The following is a 14,699-nucleotide window of genomic DNA, read 5'->3' on the forward strand; positions in this document are numbered from 1 at the left end:
GAGTCTTGTAAATATGTGAGCAGACCCCCATGTTGCCAAGGTTGTTTTGACATTTGTGGCCTTTGATTTGCTTCAGTCAAAGATGTGCACACTTGTGTAGAGTCACAGTTCCATAGGCAACCACAGACATGTTTCCATGAAGGTGCTGACCATCTCGTCTCACAGTGGGATAAATGTATTAACAGTTATGGTGATTACTTTTGAAATAATAACCAATTTACTTAATTTTTCCATCTGTCTCATTTTCATTTGACTATTTGAATGCCCTTTATATTTCCACATCTCTCTCCAAATAAGCATATGTATCATCTGCAAGAGGACACTTCAGATAGGCTGCTATATTCAAACCTTGTATTTTTTATCCAGGCATTCTTCATGCTTCTCATAATTAGAGGGATAACATAGCAATGAACAGTTTCTGTTGTGGCATACTTGATGGTTTGTGTCTCATTTTCAACAGCAGACATACATCCAAACAGCTGTTAATAGTAATTGTACGGGCAAAGTACAGTAGATGTAGCACATATAGTATCAAGGGAGTTTACTAAAGATAACAATTTAGATCACTAAGCAGAAGTTTGTAACCATATGCAACATACTTTTTTTTTTTTTATCACAGTAGCAATGCATTGTTCCACCTTCATAACTGTCAAGGTAAAGCTGGTTATATACAGACAACAAATTATTGACAACAAATAGACTGTCACTTATTAACAATAAAGCTATGTCTCTGTTTTCTTAAAAACATCACCTTCAATGCATATCATAAGACAATCAAGGGATGTGTCGAAGGATAACAGCATGTCAAATAAGTAGTATACATGATATTGTGCGCTGGTAATGACTGTCTTGGACTAAAGAACAGTGTAGACTTCTATACAAACTATCTGGAAATTCAAAATAATTTTGCTTTTCATAGTGAATACAAATCCTTTGCCACATTGAGCTTTATGGAATTATTACTTTTGAAATAAATTCAACAATGTCATATTGAGAAATGGTCAAAGAACAGAGGGTCTCATGTATTCTGTTAAAATAATGAACTCAAGACACAGGAGTTAGCAAATGAAGAAAAAGGTGACAAAGCAGTCATTCTGAAGCAGAAACAATATCCTCCTTTTTGGAAGAATTTTCTGCATGCACTTCTGAAAAATAGGCCTTTTCAAGCTCAGTAGGATGTGGCACTTGCCAAAGTATTACTAACCCTTCTTAGGTGCCAAGGTTGCTGAAGTGAGGAAATATACTGATGCAGCTGGTCTGAATTCTGGTGGTGTAAGAAAGGCATATAATTAAGTTTGTCTGACAATGGGAGAGTTTCTGATCATCAGGCAGTATTCCAGTGCTAAAAATAAAGTTCATGGAGTCAGTGCACAACGTCTTATGGTTGGGAGACACAGTAAACTGTTAATGGAATAATGGTGTTAAGTTTACCAGTTCACTGGTCTCATTTGAAATTGGGAGGAGGGGGGGGGGGGGGGTACTAAATTTTATTCTTTCTATTTCTTTAATTCTGTGAACATCTGAACAACTAAACCAAGCATTATGTTAGCAAGCACTCAACACTGTCGCTCAAACAATACCATCTGCAAATGGATAACTTCTAATATCTAGCAAGTTATGAGCATGCATATAATTCAGTCAAGTTAGTTATTATAGACTTTTAAGTCTTGAGTTAGTAATTTGTCATTCTTTTAAAGCCAGCATGCTTGAGAGATTAAAGAATTCCAGGCACAGTCCTAATGAAACATTTTTCATCAAAGTTCCAGTGTCTATTGCAAGAACTTCAGAAATAAACCAAGAAGAGGGATTCTAATATCAGGTTTCAGTTCTAAATTCACTGATTTCACTGGAGTAAATGACATATCGGCAACATGTTTAGATAATATTTCAAACAATTATGCTTATAATGAGGCAAATATGTGTTGTTTGGATTTAGGATTTTCTGATCATTGCTCTGTTTATGGAGTTACTAAAAACAATAGAAATTTGCACAAAAAATCCTACACCAAATGTCAGTTCAGCAAAGAAAATATTAACTTATTCCATCATAGATTAAATAATGTGGAGGGGGCTATAGATCACTGTACTTCATGTTCTCAAAATTTTGCTTCTTTCTTGGAAATCTTCCTACATGGTTTTAATGAACTTTCCCCCTTACTGTACATCATAGAAAAGTAGGAAATAAGGTAGAGTGGATTATTGAAGGAATAAAAATATCTAATGCAAGAAAAAGACAGCTATAGAGGGAACTAAAACATAACAGGGGTCCTGATTTTGTTACCTATGTAAAAAAATTACAATAATATTTTTAAAAAGGTTGTAAAAGCAACAAAAGAACTGGAAAATAGTAGTTTTATTTTGGATAATGAAGACAAATCAAAGGCATTGTGGCAAGTGATCAAATCTGAAACAAGTGCCACAGTTAGATGCCATGATATTTCTGAAATCAAGATAGAGGATAAAACTATTGTAAATTCTGCTCAGATTTCTGAATTATTTTATGAATTCTTTCTACATGTAAACAAATCAAACATCAATGTAGAAGATTAACTAGATAAGGTAAATTTCTTCAACAGTAAGCAATTTGAAGGTGAACTTTTCAGTATATTTACCAAAACTAATGTAAAAGATATAGAAAATGTGATACTATCACTAAAAAGTTAAACATTTGCAGGATGGGATGAGATACCAACAAAAGTGTTAAAAACATCACTAAAATAACTGCACAGCCACTATCTACAGTAATTAAGAAGATTATTTTCGAGACACTCTGAAGTACACAGTACTATTCAAGAAAGGCACAAAAGAACCTATGGGAAACTATCACCCAATCTATCTTCTCACATCACTATAAAAATATTTGAAAAGGTAGTCAGCATACAAATTCAAAATTTGAAAAATTTAAAATCATCTGAAAAAATCAGTATGGACTTCAAAAAGACAAAACCTCAGGTTTTGCTATAAAGCATTTTGTAGGCAGAATTAGCTCCTCTCTAGACAATTCACTATATTGCCACAGGAAATTTTTGTGACCTTTGATAATGTGAACCATTTCCTGCTACTCTGTAATCTGGAAAAGTATGGAATTAGGGGCGTGGTATTACAATGGTTTAAAAAGTCCTATCTAACCAACCGAAGACAAAGAGTGGTTACATCATCTGAGAGAGGGACTTATACTTCAAAATGGAAAATCATTTCACATGGAGTACTCCAAGATTATGTCTTAGGTCCCATTCTGTTTCTGTTTTACATAAATGATCTACCACTTAACACTAAATGTCACTTAGTTTATTTGCACATGAAACGTCTGTAATCATTGCAAGTAACAGTACTGACCAAATTCCCCAAACTGTGTTAAACATTTTAGAAAAATTAGATAGTACCTGGTTTGGTTTAAACAGGTTAAAATTAAACATGGAAAAGACTCAGTCAATGCAGTTTAGAATAAAACAAGTGAAATTAAATGATATTCAGGTCAGTCACAGAAACCAGGATTTGCATGAAGCTAGTTATGTGAAATTCCCAGGAATGCAACTAGATTAAAATATATCATGGAGCTCACATGTACAGTACTTTGCAAATAAATTAAATAGCCTAGAATTTACAAAGAGGATATTATACAATGCTACCAGTATGGGCATAAGAAAAGTAGTATATCACAGCTGCTTTGAGTCAGTAATAAGCTATGGAGTTGTAGTTAGGAGTAACACAAACCATGCATCGAATATTAATACTTCAGGAAACCTTCATTAGAAATATGCACAATGTAAAGCGAGGAAAATCAAGTCATCCACACCTAAAAAATCTAAGTATGTTAAATGTTCTCTCACTATGCATCTATGAGATGATTATCTTTATACACAGTAAACCTGATTTATTTGTAGCAGATCAATTTCAGCATGATTACAACACCAAAAATCAAAATAATTTTATGCTGCCCAACCACGGCTTAAAATTTTATGCTCAAACTCCACTTTATATGGGTGCAAAAAATAATTTAGAAGTGAAAGGAAGAGAAGCGTTCAGCATTAATTTAGTAAACACTGAAAAAAACATTATGTGAGAAACTAGTGTAGAATTGTTTCTACGAAGTAGAAGAATTCATGAATGACAACCTGAAAATTTGAGCAGGAAGGAGCAAGTACTTAGGATTGTTGATTTTTAAAAGTTTGTTACTCCCAAAGAAAAAATATTAATTGCTTAATTAATTAATTTTCTAGTACAGTATATTATATTACTGATATTATAAGGAAAATTGTAAGCTAGTTTTTGTGTTTTGATGAGACTCTACACAAGTCAATGACTTGAAATTGTATGTTATGACACAATACTCTTCTAGCTATCTACCAACTGGTATAATGTGTGAATTCTGTCATGCAAAAAGATTACATTTAAATAACCCATTCTGAAACTCTCATTTGCTCTTTTTGTCTATAATATCTACTACATAGTAAAGAGTTTGCAATAAATAGTCATAAAATGCAGTAATTTAGTTTTACAAATTTTCTGTTTCTTTTCTAACCTGCAGTTATTATGTTTTTTATCTGTCAATTAATCACTCGGAGAAAGGTCATGTAATATTCAAAATGAAATAAATAATAGATTATTCTTATAATGTCTTACCATCTTCATCTGTCATTGCTAAAACTTCTTCACTCCTTGGTCCAGCACCTGCCCTGTTATATGCCTGCACCAGTACACTGTATTCTGTAAACTTACGAAGTCCAGACAGTATGTTCCTTAATTCCATGCCAGGAATTACTTCATATGTTTTGTAGTGGAATGGCTCTGATGAATTTGCTGCTCTGTATCCAATGTAATATCCCATTATTTCACCATGATGAAGATGTTCTTCTGGAGGCTGCAACAAGATTGATTTCAGAAAAATAACTAAAGGTAGTCTGTAGGTAAGAAATAAAATAATTTCACACACGTTCTAATTGACTTATGTCTTGCCCTGGCACATAATGTGCAACACTAAGTGTAAAAAAGGGACTGCTTTGCTAAGTGATTCAGTGTATCTATTTTTATGAGATTTTATAAACTTCAGCTACATCCACATTTTATATGGTAGTATCCAATGATTATCTTTTATGTGCATGTAAAGACATCTGATAACTTTAAACAATGAATTGTCACCATTTGCAACATCTTTCATACAGGGTGATTCAGCTGTACCTACTACTGTCACTTCAAGCAACACAGAAAATTTAATGTAGTTAAATTTTGTACTGGGATGTGTATCACTGGAAGCCATGGTTTTATTTTAAAAAAATGTATAAAAGTGTCCTTCACACACACCCCCACCACATACTCATCCCTCTCCAGTCAGTATGTTGTTCATAGCACTCCCTCCTAGAACTGTGTAAAAATTTCCAACTACATGAACTGTTCCCAATATATGATCATCTTTGGTGTCTATTGATTGGGCTATTATCCCACTAGTATGCAGCTTTACTGTATGGCTAAATGATGATGGCGTCCTCTTGGGTAAAATATTCCAGAGGTAAAATAGTCCCCCATTCGGATCCCCGGGCGGGGACTACTCAAGAGGACATCCCTATCAGGAGAAAGAAAACTGGCGTTATACGTATCGGAGCGTGGAATGTCAGATCCCTTAATCAGGCAGGTAGGTTAGAAAATTTAAAAAGGGAAATGGATAGGTTAAAGTCAGATATAGTGGGAATTAGTGAAGTTCGGTGGCAGGAGGAACAAGACTTTTGGTCAGGTGAATACAGGGTTATAAATACAAAATCAAATAGGGGTAATGCAGGAGTAGGTTTAATAATGAATAAAAAAATAGGAGTGCAGGTAAGCTACTACAAACAGCATAGTGAATGCATTATTGTGGCCAAGATAGACACGAAGCTCAAGTCTATATGCCAACTAGCTCTGCAGATGAAGAAATTGATGAAATGTATGATGAGATAAAAGAAATTATTCAGGTAGTGAAGGGAGATGAAAATTTAATAGTCATGGGTGACTGGAATTCGAGAGTAGGAAAAGGGAGAGAAGGAAACATAGTAGGTGAATATGGATTGGGAGAAAGAAATGAAAGAGGAAGTCGTCTGGTAGAATTTTGCACAGAGCATAACTTAATCATAGCTAACACGTGGTTCAAGAATCATGATAGAAGGTTGTACACATGGAAGAATCCTGATAGATTCCAGATAGATTATATAATGGTAAGACGGAGATTTAGGAACCAAATTTTAAATTGTAAGACATTTCCAGGGGCAGATGTGGACTCTGACCACAATTTATTGGTTATGAACTGTAGATTAAAACTGAAGAAACTGCAAAAAGGTGAGAATTTAAGGAGATGGGACCTGGATAAACTGACTAAACCAGAGATTGTACAGAGGTTCGGGGAGAGCATAAGGGAACGATTGACTGGAATGGGGGAAAGAAATACAGTAGAAGAACAATGGGTACCTCTGAGGGATGAAGTAGTGAAGGCAGCAGAGAATCAAGTAGGTAAAAAGATGAGGGCTGGTAGAAATCCTTGGGTAACAGAAGAAATGTTGAATTTAATTGATGAAATGAGAAAATATAAAAATGCAGTAAAAGGAGCAGGCAAAATGGAATACAAACGTCTCAAAAATGAGATTGACAGGAAGTGCAAAATGGCTAAGCACGGATGACTAGCGGACAGGTGTAAGGATGTAGAAGCTTATCTCATTAGGGGCAAGATAGATACTGCCTACAGGAAGATTAAAGAAACCTTTGGAGAAAAGAGAGCCACTTGTATGAATATCAAGAGCTCAGACGGAAACACAGTTCTAAGCAAAGAAGGGAAAGCAGAAAGGTGGAAGGAGTATATAGAGGGTCTATACAAGGGCGATGTACTTGAGGACAATATTATGGAAATGGAAGAGGAGGTTGTTGAAGATGAAATGGGAGATACGATACTGCGTGAAGAGTTTGACAGAGCACTGAAAGACCTGAGTTGAAACAAGGCCTCGGGAGTAGACAACATACAATTAGAACTACTGACGGTCTTGGGAGATCCAGTCCTGACAAAACTCTACCATCTGGTGAGCAAGATGTATGAGACAGGCGAAATACCCTCAGACTTCAAGAAGAATATAGTAATTCCAATCCCAAAGAAAGCAGGTGTTGACAGATGTGAAAATTACTGAACTATAAGTTTAATAAGTCACAGCTGCAAAATACTAACGCGAATTCTTTACAGACGAATGGAGAAACTGGTAGAATCTGTCCTCGGGGATGATCAGTTTGGATTCCATAGAAACGTTGGAACACATGAGGCAATACTGACCCTATGACTTATCTTAGAAGAAAGATTAAGGAAAGGCAAACCTACATTTGTAGCATTTGTAGACTTAGAGAAAGATTTTGACATTGTAGCATTTGTAGACTTAGAGAAAGATTTTGACAATGTTGACTGGAATATTCTCTTTCAAATTCTAAAGGTGGCAGGGGTAAGATACAGGGAGCGAAAGGCTATTTACAATTTGTACAGAAACCAGATGGCAGTTATAAGAGTCGAGGGGCACGAAAAGGAAGCAGTGGTTGGGAAGGGAGTGAGACAGTGTTGTAGCCTCTCCCCGATGTTATTCAATCTGTATATTGAGCAAGCAGTAAAGGAAACAAAACAAAAATTCGGAATAGGTATTAAAATCCATGGAGAAGAAATAAAAACTTTGAGGTTCGCCAATGACATTGTAATTCTGTCAGAGACAGCAAAAGACTTGGAAGAGCAGTTGAACGGAATAGACAGTGTCTTGAAAGGAAGATATAAGATGAACATCAACAAAAGCAAAATGAGGATAATGGAATGTAATTGAATTAAGTTGGATGATGCTGAGGGAATTAGATTAGGAAATGAGACACTTAAAGAAGTAAAGGAGTTTTGCTATTTGGGGAGCAAAATAACTGATGATGGCTGAAGTAGAGAGGATATAAAATGTAGACTGACAATGGCAAGGAAAGAGTTTCTGAAGAAGAGAAATTTGTTGACATCGAGTATAGATTTTGTGGTGTCACCGCCAGACACCACACTTGCTAGGTGGTAGCTTAAATCGGCCGCGGTCCATTTAGTACATGTCGGACCCGCGTGTCGCCACTGTGTGATCGCAGACCTAGCGCCACCACAAGGCAGGTCTCGATATACGATAGAGCACTCGCCCCAGTTGTACGGATGACATTGCTAGCGACAATACAGATGAAGCCTTCCTCTCATTTGCCGAGAGACAGTTAGAATAGCCTTCTGCTAAGTCCATGGCTACGACCTAGCAAGGCGCCAATTGTAACAGTGCATGTAAATTACGAGTCGCATTTGTATAGTCAAGAGAGATGTATCACAAGGAGTCATTAAAGTTAAGTATAAAGCAGCTACGTACTTTTCTTGCTACCATTCAATAGTTATCCTGTTCCAGAATTCACGCCCGTCTGCATTAGATTGCGTGCCTATCGGCCACCTCAAAATAACACTGTGTCAGCACTTCTGTCGACACATCATTTGGCGACGAGTAAAGAATTCTTTCTGATTGCTTACATTTAATTGTGTCATGGCTTCGCCACAATCTCCAGATGTACTGTCCGAATTTTATCGCTTGCAGAATCAGCAGACGCAGGCGTTATTGGATGCCCTTGGACAGCTCGTCCAGGGTCAACGTGCACTGCAACACGATGCGGCAGCCGCCGCTTCACCGCTACCGCAGCCACAACTCACAGTTGCACCGCCTTTTAGGAACTACGACCCGGCGCACGAGTCGTGGACCGAATGGTCCTGACAGTTCGCCTTGCATCTAGCCGCCTACAGAATTCAAGGTAATGAGCGGCAGCCGTTTTTGCTTTCTTGTGTTGGTGTGTCCACCTACCGTGTGATAGTGAAATTGTTTCCCCGACGTGACGTAGCAACTCTGTCCTACGAGGAAATTTTGTCTGCTTTAGATGCCTATTTCAAAGAAACAGTTAATGTGGTTGCAAAACGGTATACGTTCTTTCGTACAAAACGTACGGCCGGTCAAACTAATAGGGAGTGGGTAGCAACATTGCAAGGACTTACTAGGGAGTGTTCTTTTGACTGTGACTGTGGTCTTTCTTATTCAGATACAATGGTGCGTGATGCAATTGCACAGAACGTTTCTGATGTTCGCATACGGGAGCAAATTTTGAAACTAGTTAATCCCTCCCTTCAACAAGTGATCGACATATTAGATAGACAAGACACACTTGACTGTGCTCAGGAATCTTTTGAAATTTCGCCAGCCGTGTGTAACATTAACCGGCCCGCTGGACGCGCTGCGCGGCCCGGTAACCGGGCCTCGCGCACTTCGACACAGCTGCCGCCTCGCGCTAAGCCAGGTGTGCCACGCCAGCACACAAATGCAGTGAAATCGTGCCCGCGGTGTGCTACTCGACATTCGCGTGAACATTGCCCGTCACGCCAAGCTATTTGCTTTTTCTGCAATAGGAAAGGGCATGTTCAAAGTGTTTGCCAGAAAAAGCTCAGGTCAGACAATCACAATCATTCCAGGCCCTTTGCTTCGCGCTGGAATAGAACCAAGGACACTCAGGCTCGTGGACCTTCGCCCATGGACATTCATGTAGTTAATTCCACTTCGTCCAGTGACACTTTCTCTAACAGTGACTGTGTTCGTCCCACAAAAACTGTGCGTCGACGTCGCCGGAAATCACGTCAATTAGCAAGTGATTCTGTACAAGTGTCTGTTCAAATTGCACAAAACAGTCGCTCTTGTCGTCAGCAGGACAATAAACTTTTAGTAGATTTGGACTTTAATGGCAAGATCATACCATTCCAGCTCGATAACGGAGCTGCAGTTTCATTGCTCAATCACGACACGTACAAACAACTGGGCAAACCTCCGTTGCGTGCCGCAAATGTTACGCTAAAAAGTTATTCAGGACAGCTCATCCCTGTGTTAGGACAGTGCAGCCTTCTTGCCACATACAAGGGACAAACAAAACTTGTGTCATTTTACGTTCTTCGTTCATCTACTGCAGTGAACTTGTTTGGTTTAGATTTATTTCAGTTGTTTAACATGTCTATAGTAAATCAGGTCCTATCAGTGACTCAAACTGTGCCTTCAGACAGTGTTTCTCGCTTGTGTGAAGAATTTGCAGACATTTTTGCACCGGGCTTAGGTTGCGCTAAAAACTATGACGCACATTTGGAACTGAAAGTCAATGCGCAACCGAAATTTTTCAGAGCGCGCAATGTTCCCCACGCATTGCGTGATGAGGTCGCAAGAACATTAAACGATCTAGAATCACAGAGTGTGTTGGGTAAAATTAACTATTATCATAAATATGTGCGCAATGCCTCTTCTATTTCAGCTCTGCTTCATCGCTTACGCCGTAAAGGTGTTCCGTTCGTCTGGACGACGGAATGCGAATGCGCCTTTCGCCAGTTGAAATCGGCGTTGCTTTCTAATACGTGCCTCATGCCTTTCGATCCCCAGAAACCCCTTTTGTTGATGGTAGATGCGTTGGATTTCGGGATCGGTGCTGTGCTTGCGCACAAAGTTGGCTCGCATGATCGCCCTATTGCCTTTGCGTCCAAATTGCTCTCGTCTGCGCAAAGAAATTCCTCACAGATAGAGAAAGAAGCTTTGGCTCTCGTATTTGGTGTTACTAAGTTCCATGATTTCTTGTATGGTCATCACTTTACCATCATCACAGACCACAAACCTTTGACATCGCTTTTTCATCCGACCAAGCCTGTACCTCCATGTACAGCGCAGAAATTCATTCGCTGGTCTATTTTCCTCTCGCAGTACCGCTACGATATCTTGTATCGGTCCACTGCTAAGCACGGAAACGCCGATGCGTTGTCCCGTTTGCCTGTTGCTGAGGATAAAGCATTCGATTCTTCCGAACTTGCTTGCATGTTCATTGATTCGGAAACCGATGAAGTGGTCGAATCGTTTCCGATTGATTTTCGTCGTGTAGATACCGCCACAACTGCTGACCCTGTCCTGGCTACCGTTTTGCGTTTTGTTGCTACGCAATGGCCTTTGTCAAAGTCTCGGATCGAGGATCCGTTGGTTCGCCGATTTTTTGCTCACAAGGAGAGACTTTTTGTTCGACGTGGTGTTTTGTTGTTGCATTCTGATAATGATCAGTCCAGAGTCGTGGTCCCACGTTCGTTACAGTCCTCTGTTTTACGGCTTCTTCACCATGGACATTGGGGGTATAGTGCGAATGAAACAACTTGCTCGTCAGCACTGTACTTGGTTCGGAATCGATGCTGCGATTACGAATATGTGTTCTTCTTGCATGGCGTGTGCCGAACAACAATCCGCACCGCCGCGGAAAGTCTTTGCATGGCCAAACGCCACTTCCCCTTGGCAACGCTTGCACATTGATTTTGCTGGTCCATTCTGGAATGCTCGATGGTTGGTTCTGGTCGATGCCTTCAGTAATTTTCCTTTTGTTGTCCGGATGTCTTCCACGACGTCCTCCGCCACCATCCAAGCGTTGTCTGCTATCTTTTGCATTGAAGGTCTTCCGCAGACTATTGTTTCCGACAATGGCCCACAATTCATGTCCGCAGAATTTCAGTCATTCTGCCTGGCCAATGGTGTTCAACATCTGACATCCGCGCCGTTTTCGCCTCAGTCAAACGGTGCCGCTGAATGAATGGTCCGGACTTTCAAGTCACAGATGTTGAAGTTGAAAGAGTCACATTCTCGGGAGGACGCGTTGTTGCTCTTTTTGTCGTCGTATCGCTCTCAGCCCCGAGATGGTCGCTCGCCGGCTGAGTTGCTCCACGGTCGTCCTCATCGCACCTTGATGTCTTTGCTGCACCCGCCGCATCAGGTTCCTGTGCAGTGGCAGACTTCTGCTTTTGCTCCAGGCGACGTTGTATTCTATCGCAACTATCGCAGTTCACGGCGTTGGCTCGCAGGGCGCGTTCTTCGCTGCCTCGGCCGCGCGATGTATTTGGTTTTGGGGGCCTCTGGTGAGGTGCGTCGGCATCTCAATCAGCTGCGCCTCTGTCGTCGCACGGGTTCTGCCGCTCCCCGTCTGCTTTCAGCGTCGGTGCCGTCCGGTCAGCGCCCTGGGGACCCATCTACTGGCTCGCCTCATCCCCAGGTGTTACCGACGATGCCTTCCATTTTGCCCCATGGCGACGCGCCGCCGCAGCAGCTGCCGCCGCCGCCTGTTCTCCCACCGGCGCCGCCCGCATTTGACGCTTCGCTGCAGCCGCCAAGCGCCTCCCTGGGTCACGCGCCACCGATCGCTTCCCGTGACCAGCCGTCCTCCGCCATGGACCTCTTGCCCGCTCTGGACCACATGACGTCATCGCGCGTCGGGTACCCCGATGCAATGGAGGTCGACCCTTCGGCCCCTCCTGTCTCATTACGGGCGCATACACCGCATGTTGACGTGCACCCTGGACTAGGTTTTCAGGCGTTTCCTAGATCCCCTCGGACCGAATGGCCGGGTGCGGGTGGCACAGCCTCGTCTGTTGTTAGGCTCCCCACCTCATCGCATACGTCAACATGGGGTCCTCCCCACGGCGGGCGGAAGCCTTATCCCACGACCGTTCGCCAATTTGCGGGGGAGGAATGTGGTGTCACCCCCAGACACCACACTTGCTAGGTGGTAGCTTAAATCGGCCGCGGTCCATTTAGTACATGTCGGACCCGGGAGTCGCCACTGTGTGATCGCAGACCTAGCGCCACCACAAGGCAGGTCTCGATATACGATAGAGCACTCGCCCCAGTTGTACGGACGACATTGCTAGCGACAATACGGACGAAGCCTTCCTCTCATTTGCCGAGAGACAGTTAGAATAGCCTTCTGCTAAGTCCATGGCTACGACCTAGCAAGGCGCCAATTGTAACAGTGCATGTAAATTACGAGTCGCATTTGTATAGTCAAGAGAGATGTATCACAAGGAGCCTTAAAGTTAAGTATAAAGCAGCTATGTACTTTTCTTGCTACCATTCAATAGTTATCCTGTTCCAGAATTCACGCCCATCTGCGTTAGATTGCGTGCCTATCGGCCCCCTCAAAATAACACTGTGTCGGCACTTCTGTCGACACATCAGATTTAAATGTCAGGAAGTCATTTCTGAAAGTATTTGTATGGAGTGTAGCCATGTATGGAAGTGAAACATGGACGATAAGTAGTCTGGACAAGAAGAGAATAGAAGCTTTCAAAATGTGGTATTACAGAAGAATGGTGAAGATTAGATGGGTAGATCACATAACTAATGAGGAGGTATTGAATAGAATTGGGGAGAAGGGGAGTTTGTGGCACAACTTGACAAGAAAAAGGGACCAGTTGGTAGGACATGCTCTGAGGCATCAGGGGATCACAAATTTAGCATTGGAGGGCAGCGTGGAGGGTAAAAATCATAGAGGGAGACCAAGAGATGAATACACTAAGCAGATTCAGAAGGATGTAGGTTGCAGTAGGTACTGGGAGATGAAGAAGCTTGTACGGGATAGAGTAGCATGGAGAGCTGCATCAAACCAGTCTCAGGACTGACGACCACAACGACAACATGGTTAGTTGTTTTGTTAGTACTATGAATATTACCATTCCTGTAAGGGTTACTGCTTTTGTAAACATCATGCTAAAATGAATTACATTGACACTTTGATCCAAAATTCATCCTTAGCATAGTAGTTTCATAGTCTAAGGCCTTACAAGTACAATGATGTAACTGTTATTTAAAGCTGCTAAAGTTGACAAAACTGTTAAGTAAAATTTACACAAACATCAATTTTACAATTTGTAAGGCCTGGCTACGCTGATGCCATAATAATGTCAGCCAGTGAAGGCCAGAAAATTTCAAATGTGGGAAATTATTCGATCTGTCACAAATATTTGGGCAGTGGTAGGAGAGCTTGCAATGAACAACATACTACTGTAGAAATCCTGACCAACTGTGGTTGAATTTGGGAGTGGGGGTGTGGCTGAATGTCCATTTGGTATGGTTTACTAGAATAACTCTAAAACTGTGGTCTCTAGGAAAAATTTAACTACATTAAATTTCCCACAAAAAGGTCCTGTTCCATTTTTTTCTGTAGTAGTAACAGTTTGCACATAGTAAGTGAAAGAGTATCAAAATCTCACCTGTGGCTGCACAAAATGCCAGTGGTAGGGGTAGCTGTATATTCTAGACAGTCACATGAAAAAGACCACCTTCACATTTACACCGATATTGGTATAAGGATACATCACAAGAACTGACAAATACAAAGAAAAATTTTGTCTCTAATCAACAATACCACATGACAGCTGTTCAAGTGTGGTTCAACACATTCATAAATAGTCTTCAGAAACAGTCCTAGCATTGCTGTATGTTTACTTTCTGTTTATTTCATCTGAGTGTATAGACATTTATACCATCTTATTTGTAACTATCACAGGACTCAAAGGCTACTCACCTTCCAGGTAACAAGGAGTGTTTCTGAGTTCCTAGCCTGCACCTGGATATCACGTGGTGGTCCACCAGGAACTTCTTCTGCAGTTGTTATGGTGATTATGCTACTACCATTTGACACACCAAGTGAATTTCTAGCCAGTACACGTAAGTGATATGTATGAGCAGGGAGCAGATCATTAATACTGGCACTTGTCTGTTCTCCATCCACTATGATTTGCTGCACATTCTTTTGCCATGAAGATGCTATGAAATATCAAGTTTCAAGCATTATTCTATTATACTCTGCTACATAGTAATTTATTT

The 14,699-nt window shown here is 40.9% G+C and overlaps 1 protein-coding gene across 1 annotated transcript in view; it reads right to left on the bottom strand.

The window, feature by feature from the left end:
* Nucleotides 1-14,699, bottom strand: part of LOC124595367 (Down syndrome cell adhesion molecule-like protein Dscam2) — a 266,443-nt gene that overhangs the window by 182,862 nt on the left and 68,882 nt on the right. Inside the window, exons 4-5 of the mRNA XM_047134085.1 lie at nt 14,398-14,639; nt 4,624-4,861 (exon numbers count right to left, since the gene is read on the bottom strand). Coding sequence (XP_046990041.1) covers nt 4,624-4,861; nt 14,398-14,639 — 480 coding nt within the window. The remainder of the gene's footprint in view (nt 1-4,623; nt 4,862-14,397; nt 14,640-14,699) is intronic.

Source organism: Schistocerca americana, chromosome 2 (assembly GCF_021461395.2).
Source record: "Schistocerca americana isolate TAMUIC-IGC-003095 chromosome 2, iqSchAmer2.1, whole genome shotgun sequence".
NCBI lineage: Eukaryota > Metazoa > Arthropoda > Insecta > Orthoptera > Acrididae > Schistocerca > Schistocerca americana.